Source organism: Camelus bactrianus, chromosome 23 (genome assembly GCF_048773025.1).
Source record: "Camelus bactrianus isolate YW-2024 breed Bactrian camel chromosome 23, ASM4877302v1, whole genome shotgun sequence".
Taxonomy (NCBI): Eukaryota; Metazoa; Chordata; class Mammalia; order Artiodactyla; family Camelidae; genus Camelus; species Camelus bactrianus.
Window position 1 is genome coordinate 22,981,129 of NC_133561.1, and position 12,594 is coordinate 22,993,722.

The window sequence follows — 12,594 nt, forward strand, 5'->3', positions numbered from 1 at the left end:
AATGCCTTACACAAAGTGGAAGCTATATAAATGTTTGTTATTATTGCATTGCTGTTTATCTACTTCCATAATTCCTGTTGTACCTTGAATTACTCAAGGGCAAATGTCAAATATTATTCATCTTTGTGCCATTCCACTTGGCACAGTTGCCAGTACATGCTAGTTCTTCATAGTACGCTTACTGAATACACGAATTTGATTCTCTTTACCTCCCATTGAGCAACTCAGAAATTATCATCTTTTCTATCTTAGAAATGAGCCCAGAGGGGCTCATCAGTAAATTATCAAAGATGATACAACTAAGAGGTAGCAGATCTAAATAAATCAGGTGTGTTGACTACTAGTTTAGTGTTCTTTTCTTTGTGGAAATAGGTTTTATCTCTCATGTCGACTCTGGTTGATTGGTAATCATTTCCTGCAACACTCTTGAGAATTCTGAAGCTGCATTTGAAGTTTGCAAGAAAGAATACTCTATTGAATAAGCAATCACTGCAAGGTACAGGGTAGTATCAGGTACTCTGTACTCTCTCTGTACTACCCCCATAAGAGAAACATTGCAAATTATATTTTTTACCTAAAATTGCATTATATTTTTTCTTGTAACTTAGGAGATTGAATTAGTTCTCAATAATGGGAAGAACCTACATTGTTGAAGAGACTGTTGGCCAGTATCTTTCAAACATCGATCTCCAAGGGAAGTCTTTTGTCTCTGGCCTTTTAATAGGACAGGTATGTATGTTTTCCTGTGCACTTATTGATAAAACAAATTACTTGTTTGTTTAAAGTTAAAATATGCCATTTAACAATATACTCAAGTTAGGGAATGGAGGGATAGAATGAAGAAGAATGCAGCCTAGGTTTGCCTGAGTCAGAACACATTCCCTTTTGACAATGTAAAAGTAACTTACAATATAGAAACTCCAAAATTAGAATTTTACTAACCAGATTATTTATATTTTATTGTTTTTCCAAAGTGATTTTTACTCCTTTTTAATCTTTAATTCGCAGTTGTCCAATTCTTTACAAAAGTAGCTTCTGACAGTGTTATTCCCATTACTAGTTTGTCTTATCTCAGACCAGACCAGACTGGTAGCAAATGTAGGTTATATGTTTTATTATACATTATAGTACTCATTTATTGAGTTTTTTAAAATGTAGATTTCAATGGAGAGGAAGGGAAAAGAATTAGGAGAAATTTGGAAATTAGACAAACTTTGTTTCCCTCTTAGAATTAAGCTTTAAAAATTAACACAAAATGGAAGTTACCTTTAAAAAATAAAAGCAACCTCTGATTTATTACGATTGAAGGAAGAATGTCTTAATCAGCAGAGAAGACTGGTCAGCAGTACACAGCAACAAAAAAAGGAGAGTCATACAGACAAACTGGCTGCTTCCATCTAAACACTATTTAGAAGAGAGTGTGCTTTGGACCAGGGTTTGATTTTGAGGCCTAGTAGCAAATAAAACTATTGGGACATAGACTCTCTCTAGAGCTCAATAAAACCACCCTCTTACAAATAAATCTCCCACAATTTAGGGGAGACTTCCATTGAGCTTAATGCTGCCTTTCCATTCCTTCCAGTGTTCTACATACTTCTTTCTCTTGATTCCAGGGTTCATCACTTTTCTCTCCTCCTCCTCAGGCTTTCAAGTTTGCCTGTTTCCTACTCCCAGGGTCAGTTTTTTGTTTGTTTGTTTCTTTTATGAATAGAAAGAGCTTTCTTAATCAACACCTACCTTTTCCTGTGTGCACATTTGCATGTAACTTTCTGGAAATAACTTTTATTGAAGTAATTTCTCTTCCTTTATTTTCTGGTCCAGGATGAAGCGAATTTCAGATCATAAGTAAGGATAACATCGTGCTAACTTGTAGTTTTACTCTTTCTTTATAGGAAATTTTCACTACGAGACTGAGCTGTTAAATGTTTCCTTAATTTATCTTTAGGTTTCCCACTTTTGATTACCATTTAATTGCTATTAAAACTGAGAAACATAAATCTGATATCACTTCAGTTGTGTGTCCCACATACCCTTGTTTTTCTGCAATTCCCTACTGTCATTGTTTCAGTGAAAGTAAGATGTACAAGGTCATTTGTTGCTTTATTTTGCTGAGTTTTTATATTTTCTGAGCCATCTAATCTGTTCAAATTATTTAGAAGGTAAATATAACTAGAAAATTGATCAAGCTTGGTATCTTTGAGTTTAAACGCAGTTCATTCATTCATCCGTTAAGCCATTTTTAAGGACCACTATGTAATTCACATTCAGGATGCCCAAATAAATAAGGAGCTGATTTTTAAGTACATTAAAAGATAAATAACATGTGAAGGAAATGTTGTAAGACTACCTATGAAAATTAGTTTCCTTGTAGATTCCATTATAATGTAGATATTAACAATTTAAGCTCCTATAAATATTGCTCAGTTTTTGCATCTTTTAAGGGCGTTGCATTCCTCCCTCAGATATCACCCTAATAAGCTTTTCTGATTTGTTTTTAAGTGTTCTTCACAAAAGGATTATGTGATTCTCGCCACTAGAACACCACCCAAAGAGGAACAAAGTGAGAGCCCCAAACATTCCAAAGCAAAGTTGGATAACTTGGATGAAGAATGGGCCACAGAACATGCCAACCAGGTCATCATGTTTTTCTCTTTATATGATTGTTTGTGTTTATTGACTAATAAAATACAAGCCCTTTATCCTTAAGTTACTATACTAGAATTTCAGAGTACTCATTCTTAAGTTTTCAAAACTTGCATAGTATATCAAAAAAAGTATTTTCAATTCTGTTTTACTCATGATTATATTTTTATTTGTTGATTATATGTATCTAGTTTTTTTTTTTTTTTAAAGCGTTCTGTTACTTGAAGGTAAGTAATCCACTCAAGTTTACATAATCGGTAGTGAAACTGGGATTTGAACACAGGAAGTGTGACTTGAAAGCCTTTGATCTTCTATGTTATGCTTTTCCATTGTTAACTTTTTTCCTATTGTGTTTTTTAACCCATCTCCTATTATTAGTCATTTAGCTTATTTCCAATTTTTCTTTAATATAATACTAATTATTGATAATATTGTTGCTGGTCAGATTGTTTTAAACACTTAATCTAGCTGCTGAGGAAAAAAAAATGATGGTTAATTTTTTTTAATGTTCTCAAAATTTATATTTTAACTGAAGTGGAAGATAATATTACCAAAATCAATTGTGAGAGAAATGAGGTAAAAGTAGAAAAGTACTATAGGAATATATAGTAGGGAATGATGAGATATCTGCTGGTTGTTGAATTCTAACAGCATCACAGAAGGCTCTGAACTTGAAAGATGAATAAGACTTTGCTAGTAGAAGTCGGGGAGCACATTGAATGCACAAAGGACAGTATGGATACATGAACTGAAGGCATGAAAGTTAAAGGTACATTAGGAGGATAGCAAGCAATTGGGTATGACTGAGGCACTGTGAATATAAAAGAATGCTTTTGGACATAAGAATGCACGGGGCAGTGTATGGCTGGTTTTGGAGTGCCGCCCTAGGAAGTGAGGAGTTTATTTGGTAGCTGGTGGGTAGTTCTATGGTCGACCTTCAGAGCTGCCTATTTTGAGAAGGACTGATCTGCCAGTAATTGAGAAAGAAATTTCAGTGCCTTGGTGCAGTATAAATAAAGAGTAGAGAGACTGGAGAGAGAGCAGAAAACAAGAGTTACAGTAATAGTTCAAAAAGAGATAACGTGAGCCCAAACAAGACTCTTAGCTTTGTGAGGACAGGGATCACATCTGTTTTGTTTATGGCTGTATTCTTAGTGCCAAGCATAGTATTTCTGTGGTTTATGATGAGAACTCCAAACTACTGGATAAACAAATACATGAATAAACAAACCAGTGCAGTGGGCTGAAACTTCACTGCCAAAACATTTCTGAGAAAGAGCTGATATCAAGATGATTTAGTGACCAAGTGGATTGGAAGTAAAGAGAGATTGTTAGAGAGTAGCTAAAGGTTACTGAGATTTTCATTCCTGAGTGTCTAGGAAGATGGTGTTGCCTTTACACAAGGAATAGAGATTTGGGGCTGGGTGGGAGGGAATGATGAGTAAATTCACTTAAAAGTAGTTATTGAATGGATTATATTATCCAGTAAAGAAAGTTAGAGTAAGGTAAAAATAGAATTATTTCCTTCTCCAATTAACTTTAAGTCTTCAAACACACACACGTGTTTATCTGTGTTTGCGATGAGGGACAGTATATAGTTATTTAAAAAATAATCCAAGAAATATTTAATACTATCTTCTATTGCAATATTAACTATTTTAAATTTAAATTCCCATTGATATGTAAATAACTTTCTACTCTAATTTTGCTTTTGGCCTTCTATAAAATTATATCTGTTTATCTATATTTATGTCTAATCTATTTGCAAATATACACACAAGCATAAAATTTATGTAGCAAAGTAGATGACCTTTTTGCCTCTAGAAAGAAATGGTTAATTTTATTTGTTGATGATTTTGAAAAGATACACAGGTCCCTCATGCTAAATACGAAAACATTATTCTTTATGTCAAACTTGTATTACTAGAGTAAATAGAACTTATGAAAACAGAGAGAACCATCAGCAGAAACAATGCAAATATATTAGGGATTAGACTATGATATATAATTTTCTGAAGACTTGACTTTGTCATCAGTTTGCTTATACAGTAAGTGCACAAAAGATAACCAAAGCACTCTGATCTCTTTGTATAAATGGTAGAAAGAAGTCCATGTGGCATGTAAAACTGGCCGCATCATATGGAAGGGAAATAACAGATTTCCTATGAAGGACAACTGGTAGTATGTATCAAAAACCTTAAAAATATGTATAACTTTTTAACCTAGTTATCCACCTCAAGAGATTTGTCCTAAACAGATAATCCTGTGAACACAGAAACTTGCTAGGATTTTTAACCAATATTATTTTAGACTAAAGAAAAAAACTGGAAATATTATAAATGCTTAATATCAATAAATACATTTTAAAAATTGATACAAACCTAAGCAATAGGAAACAGTGGATTTTCAAGTTGCACTTCCTCTGTTCAAATCCCAGACTCTGCTGAATATTACAGGGATACGAAGGTAGCTGAGAATCAACCTCTTCCCTTAACGAGCTCCCAGATCAACTAGGAAGGTACACAAATAATCATAATACAGGTTCATGTGAAAACTACACTGAAGTCCTGTAGGAGTTCAGAGATCAAAGGTTCAGGGAAGGCAGCTCCCTCCAGCTGACTCGGAGGTATTCAGTAGAGTTCAGACGTGTAGACGTATAAGAACAAGTCAGTTCAGGCTGAGGGAGCATCTTGAGTGACGGTGTAGAGTTAGAAAGCCTCGTCATGTGTATGGAGAACAGTGAGGAGTTTTGACTGATACTTGAGTATTTCATAAAAAGTAGTATCAGATAAGACTCTGAACATCAGATCAGCCAGACTTTAGAGAGTCTAGAATACCAGTCTAAGATAAAATTTGTGCTTTATTTAGCTGATAGTGGAAGTCATTGAATAATTTAGAAGGTATTTCAGTCTTTGATCTTATGAGAAAGGAGTTCATTTATTGATGTAGCTGAAGGGTATTGTTATTAAATGACTTTACTTATAAAGTAGTTTAGATTATGTGCATAATGACACCTCATTCATCTTGGTTATCATCTGTTTCTCAATATTTTAACCATTTTTTCAAAGCCTCTACCTCAATGCTATGCATATTGTTGGTACTAGGTAGGCATTTGCCGGTTTATTATTTAGCTTCTCAGGCAGAGAGGATTGCATATAATGTCAGATGCTTATATTGGCTAATACTATATTTCTATTTTAGGTATCCAGAATGCTACCAGGGGGACTTTTACTTCTTGGAGTATTTATTATTACAACTTTGGAAATGGGAAATGAATTTCAAAATACCCTCCGTAGAGTAAGTCTGAAATACCAAAAACTTTACAGTTGCATCTTATCTTAGTTGATTATACATGTAAACAGTGATCCTAGGCATATTTAGATTAATGCTTTATTCTGGGATTATGTTGAAACAGCGTTTCCCTCCCAGTTGCTTGATCTCTTGAGTGTAATACATGTCAGTATTTATATTTTTAATCAAAGCTATGAATTTTAAAATATTCTTTACTTTCAAAGATAATTTTTTTGCTATTGTGAAACATTGTAATAGTTTAGCATTTTTCTTGTGCAACAGCAGTATTCTACTAGAGTGTCCACTTAGTCCCAAATGATTGCTATAATGTGAAATTAATGGGTTTTGTAATTCTTTACCTCTTCATTTCTCTCAGGACATAAAGTAACAACAGTCGGACACTATTGTTTATTCCTGGACAGAGTATCTATCATGAATCCCTTGCTTTTTGTTTAATTCCTGTATCAGTCAGTTGAGTAACATAGTTTAGAAGTAAATATGAGGGCCCCCAGGCTGTTTCCCCCTAAGCCCAAACCTAAAGCAAACTCTGTGCAGCAGACTTTCATCTTTTTTAGTATTCAGGATCCAAATTAGCCTTCAAAAAGTTGCTTCTCACCCCAAGAGAGAACGGGACCTCATAATCTTGAGAAGTACAAAACCACACAGAATCCCAAAAAAACCTTTTTCTAGTGAAAAGTTTACAGCTAAGAATCCAGGTGCTCCAGATTCTTCCAGTTTGTAACCACATCTCCTGTCAAATATCCCACCTTCAAACCTTTGATATTTATACCTATGAGAATAAGGGACGAAAATGGTGTTCATCCCTTCCCTGAAAAGTTATTTAACCTTCTGCCATTTTTACCATTTTAAACAAATGTATGTCTTTCACAATTGTCCATCCTCTTTGGCATTTTCAAATGTAATCTTAATATGTGTGTATTTAATAGTTTGGCTGTGTATCTTTTTGTGGTTGGTGCTGGATTGAATGGAATGAATGTGGGCTCAGCGCTAGAGAGAGAGAGTTAGGTCCTCCTTCTTTTTGCTTTTTATATCTCTTTTGTTTCTAAGAAGCATATAAGAGTTAAACACAAATTGTAGTGTTTTAGTTATCTAACTTTGTTTCCATTGGCCTGCATTGAGGGACACTATATGAAATAACCTTATAAAACTTGTCACTCTCCCGTAAGGTCACTGTTAAGAACTTTGTTCATTATATTACATAATATTGTCTTTGAAGAATTATCTTTTGATATTATTATGAAGAAAGTTGTGCCTCTTCTGATCAATTGTTTTCACCTTATAGGCCATGTGAATTAGGTAACAGATTAGGTTTCTCTGTGCACATTATTTTTAGAAAGCTTTGAGTCAAATTTATGACCCCTATCCCCATATCAAGTATGCATTTTTTATGATTCTTACATGTGGCATAAATTTATGTCACTATTTCTGATTTTTTTCTCTTATAATTTACGTTCTTGCTATATTTTATGTGCCCGTATATATTACCTTACATTTTTTGGTGACATTTAAATAAGAAATGTCAAATGAGTGACATGCTGTATTTTTGCAGGTTAAAAATCACTTGTCACTTCTCATTCTAATAAAAATAAAGTCTTTATTCTATACTTCACTTAAATGTCGGTTGCCCCCGAATCATGTCCAGTTAATTATGATGATAGTGAATTATATTTTTCTATTTAATACCCACTTTTTATATATCCCTAAAAATCAATTTCACTCTTTCTTTTGAAGAAAAGAAAATTTAATGATAGAATCATGAAATTTTGAATCTACATGGGAGCTTAGGGATATTATGATTGTCTTTTTCTGCATTCTCTTCTTTTATTTTACATTTAATTACTGTAATTCCTCTCTTTCAGTTAGTATTTGCTGTGGAAAAATCCATGAATAAAAAGAGACTGTGGAATTTCACAGAGGAGGAGGTCTCAGAACGAGTGACACTTCACATTTGCTCTTCTACAAAGAAGTATCTTTTATTCAGGTGTTTATGTTCTAAAGTATATGATACAAAATAGTGTTCCTGCAAGTTTTTCCCCCATTTATTTAAATCATCATTTAAAAAACAGACTTAGTTTGTAAGTTTTTCTGTAAATAACACGTAATTAGGACTGCTAATAATAATAGTAATAATAGTTGTTAATCATGTCTGAGGGTTGTAAGGGTTTGAGAGAGGTAGCAAGGACTGGAGATTCTGAACTCTTTACCAGCTGTCTACCCCTGTACGTTGAAATATAATAGATCTCCTACAGAGAGGTACAGTTTAGGCAAAGTAATGCTTTTATTTACTCACCTCCAGTTCCTATAGATAAATGCTCAATTCAAAGCACAGATGTACTGGGCTGGACAGTTTTAGGACATCCAGGAAATTTTTATGTCTTTGGCCAACAACAAGGGACACTAAAAGCCAGTTATAGGGCCTTCTGAGCTTCTTTCCTCTAAATATTGCCAAGCAAGTACCTCCCAAGCATGAGGCAGCCTCACCAAGCAATGAAAGGACCCAACAAATTAGGACTTGCAAAAACGAAGATTCAAAACTTGATCTTTCCTGCAGAAGCTGGGCTTTTAACTCCTTTGGTCTTTCTTAGAAAGTTTCATGCACAGACCCCTTGACCCAATAAATGTTCCCAGGCTTGACTTCATTCAAAACAGCACTCCTATTTGTTGTAGAGGGTGTGTATTTGAGGAAAATTTTCTAAGACCTTTCATTCTGTTCGTTGTAATTAGCAGGATTTATAAGCAGTAGGAAGTAGTTTAGAATACCAGAAGTATTAGTAGTATTATAGTCAGAGAAATTCATATACATATATATTTGTTGAAACACACATATACGTGTATACGTATCTTGAAGTGTATGAAGTGGTATGATTTTGTAAAAACTCTTGGATGCATTTACTTCATTTTTATTTTTGATGGTTTATTTTCTTTTATATTATCTAGAATTGCTTTTTTTTTTTGCTATTGTTATTTCTGTCCTTAATTAGTAAAGAATATTTTGTCGAACTTATGATGTCCTTGATCCAAAGGTAAGAAAAGATTTTTCTGTGTTGCAAACTATTTTTAAATAAAATTCAATTCTTAGTTTTAATAATTTGCAATGCTATCATTTCCTACTGATGTCCACAACCACCTGTAGTTTTTTTATTTTGAAATATGATTAATTTCACTGAAGGCAAGGAAATTTTATATTTTTTATTGTTAAAATTTTTTGTTAAGCTCTTGCTACCTTGTTGATGTGTTTAGTATTATATTTAAAAGGCTGGTAGTAAAAGTGTCTAGGCTTGTGGTAGCGACAGTGCCTAGTAAACAAGCTGTCTGTATTCAGCAGAATCCACACTAACATTTTGGTAGTGTCTGAAGAGCAATGTGAAAAAGTAACTGCAGGATTCTGGTAGCAGGGAAGGAACAGAAAGGAGGATGTCTGTCACCTAGTAGTCACTCAGTGATTATTAATTCCACATCAGAAGCTTCAGAATTGTCACTGGATTGAAGCTACAAATGAGAACTAGAGGACCGGAGGACTTGCCAGAATTTTAAATAAGCCTTTTGCTGGGGGAGGGAGTTGTCAAGATTGCCTGGGATGTGCTGAAGAATACTGAACTTTTAATGTATGCTTTATTTTTTAGTTGTAACCTGTTTCCCTTTAATGAAGGAATTTGGCCAAATATGTTTAGATAACAGCTTGTGTGAGTAATTAGGTTGTACATTTTATGATGTTTTATTGATCTAAGTCACATGTTTTGTTTTTCCCCCTTTACCAAAGAGTTCTGCAAAACCAGCAGACTGGAAGTATCAAAATGGACTGTCAGCTTCATGGCTTTCTTTAGAGTGTACAGTTTATATTAATATTCATGTCCCACTCTCTACTACCTCAGTCACCTATACTCTGGAGAAAAATACAAAGGTATCAGGCTAAAATGAGTTTTCTTTAATGATTGCAGAATAGATAATCTGCCTTTATTCTGATTGTCTATGCCATTCATTTTATCATCCTCAAAAATTGCATTTTAATTAAAATAATACTGTTATGGGTAACCAATTTATTACTCCAGCCAGATTAGAAATTTAGAGGGGGGACAAAGTCATCATACTAATGTATTCAGCATAATGAGTGTTCTATAAATATTTGTTTATTAATATATAGTTATGTATATTGTAAAATATAATTATGTAAAAAGATATAGTTTGGTCTTTTTGCTTTTTCTTGGTCTTTAGTTTTGTTTTCCATCTTCCAGTTCTTTTTTGTATTTCTGTACCATTCTTTTGTTCAATCTCATCTCTCTTCTTTTTTCCTGATGAAGAAGTTAAATGGAGCTTGCTTATTTTTTCCTCTTTAATACTACTTTATATATTTGAGGCTCTTTTCTCACTTTTTTTTAAGATAATGGAAATTATTGAATTTTTTTGGCTATAGTAATTAAGCCTCCTAAGTATGTGATATAAATGTTAGTTTGGGATAAAGATTAGGAAAACTATTATTAAATATGAGTAAGGTGCCAAAAATTGGAGATATACTTTTTTGTTGTTTATGATACTGAATTTAAACACCATATTACTGATACTTAGGGATTTTTAATATTTCAGTGTTTCAGTGGAAAAAAGTAGACTCGAGGGAGTTTAACTGAAATGGCATTATATCTAAAAGATACCCATGTTGTATTTCTTTTAAGAATGGACTTGCATGCTGGGCCAAGCAAATAGAAAATGGTGTTTATTTGATAAATGGACAAGTTAAAGATGAAGATGGTGAACTATTAGAAGGACAGGTGAGTTCAGATGAAATCATCTTACTTATGGTATTTGTGCTTAAGGAAGAATAAAAAATGACTTAAACTAAATGGCAAATGTTTTTCTCAGAAAATGATAGATTATTTCTGAAATAATAGGAATTTAGAAACCTGGAGGAAAGAATGTCATCTAAATTCCATCTAATTTCTACATTGTAAACTACTTACTTAAAATTAAAGTGATAGGTACCACAATAAAGGTGTTAAGAAAAAATTTTAAAATAAAATAGATAAACAGCAAGGACCTACTGTATAGCACAGGGAACTATACTCATTACCTTGTAATAACCTGTAATGGAAAAGAATATGAAAAGGAATTTATATGTATGTATACATGTGTATAACTGAATCACTTTGCTGTACACCTGAAACTAACACAACATTGTAAAACAACTATACTTTAATAAAAATTCTTTTAATTTAAAAAAATAAAGTTGTATTGATATAAAAAAATGAAGTCAGGGCAAACATGAAAAAGAAAAATAAAAAAACTGAAGTGGTATGTTCTGCCCTGATAATAGTTTGAAGACTAAGTTTAGTCATTTTATAGGAGTGGTCTGTATGGTCTTATAAAAGATCTTTGATCTGAAGAGGAGCTTTGGTGATCTGTCCTTTTAGAGCAGGGGTTAATGAACTTTGTGTAAAAAAACAAATAGTACATATTTTAGACTTTGTGGGCCTCTCTGTTGCAACTATTCAGCTCTGCTGTTTTAAAGTTTGTTGTTCCAGCCAAACTTCATTTACAAAGAATGGTAGTAGTCTGGATTTGACCTGTAGGCCATAGTTTGCCAATCCTTGCTTTAGAGGAATAAAAGTAGGAAATTAATGGATTTTAAGAGTACACATTGATTGATATAAAATGCACAAAGTAACATATCTATAGAAAAAACTAAGATAAAACAAATAATAAGACTTTTTTCCCCCTCTCTAAGTTACTTAGTAAATGTTGCATATTCCTAAATTGTCTTTTATGGTCCAGTTCAATCTCAACAATATAGTTTTCTAATTTTTGTGTTATTTCAGAAAAAATCTTCTAGAGGAAATGCTCAAGCAACTAATCATTCTTTTGATGTCAGAGTGCTAACACAGTTGGTAAATATTTTAAAATACTACATTTCTAAAATACAGTATTTTTTGGAATAATCTTACTGAAATTGTTTGGTTTTATGTTTATGATTAGAGAGTCAAAGAATTTTAGAGATTTAAAGGACTATAAAAAATGTTTAGCTCTAAGAAAGTTATTCTCAAGAAACATTATTTTAATAAAATCTATTTGTATCTTTTGTCTCAAGGCTATTAAAATTTTAACATTAAATAGATAGCAATTAAATATATATACATATATATATATATACACGTGTGTATGCATGTGTGTGTGTGATATTTGAGGTTGTAATTTTTAGGAGCAAAGTTGCAATTCTTAGCTTAAAAGTGAAAGATATGCGTACATATATGCCAAGAGTTGTTTTATAATTAATTTGAAGTAGATTTATATTTCTGATTTGATAAAAATCATGCAGTATTAGCAAGTTTTATATTTTCATATGATTGTTTTAAATTACACATCTCTTTTCCAAAATTTGAAGTTGGATAATTATTTGTAAAAGTATGCAAACTTTTTATTTTAATCCTGCTTGAAATTATCCTGGAGACCAGGTTGGGTATAAAGTACATTCTTGTTTTTAGAAAACTTTCTATTTCAGTATTATACTGGAAATGTTGAAACAGGGAAATACTACCAGGACTTGTATTTTTTTTTTTAACTGAATAAAATAGACTTAAAAGCGATTTGTTATATAAGGATGCTTTAATTTCTTCTTTTCCTTCTCTGTGTTTAGCAATAAGAGCATTACTA

The 12,594-nt window shown here is 32.6% G+C and overlaps 1 protein-coding gene across 5 annotated transcripts in view; it reads left to right on the forward strand.

Annotated features, from left to right (window-relative positions):
- Window positions 1–12,594, forward strand: part of ODR4 (odr-4 GPCR localization factor homolog) — a 33,657-nt gene that overhangs the window by 2,232 nt on the left and 18,831 nt on the right. For all 5 annotated transcript variants that reach the window (XR_012501852.1, XR_012501853.1, XR_012501854.1 and 2 more), the window contains exons 2-9: window positions 609–729; window positions 2,500–2,634; window positions 5,845–5,940; window positions 7,815–7,921; window positions 8,942–8,978; window positions 9,716–9,856; window positions 10,623–10,718; window positions 11,763–11,831. Coding sequence is in view for 2 of the 5 variants with exons in the window: in XM_074351807.1 (XP_074207908.1) it covers window positions 631–729; window positions 2,500–2,634; window positions 5,845–5,940; window positions 7,815–7,921; window positions 8,942–8,978; window positions 9,716–9,856; window positions 10,623–10,718; window positions 11,763–11,831 (780 nt within the window). In the remaining 3 variants the exon portion in view is untranslated. The remainder of the gene's footprint in view (window positions 1–608; window positions 730–2,499; window positions 2,635–5,844; window positions 5,941–7,814; window positions 7,922–8,941; window positions 8,979–9,715; window positions 9,857–10,622; window positions 10,719–11,762; window positions 11,832–12,594) is intronic.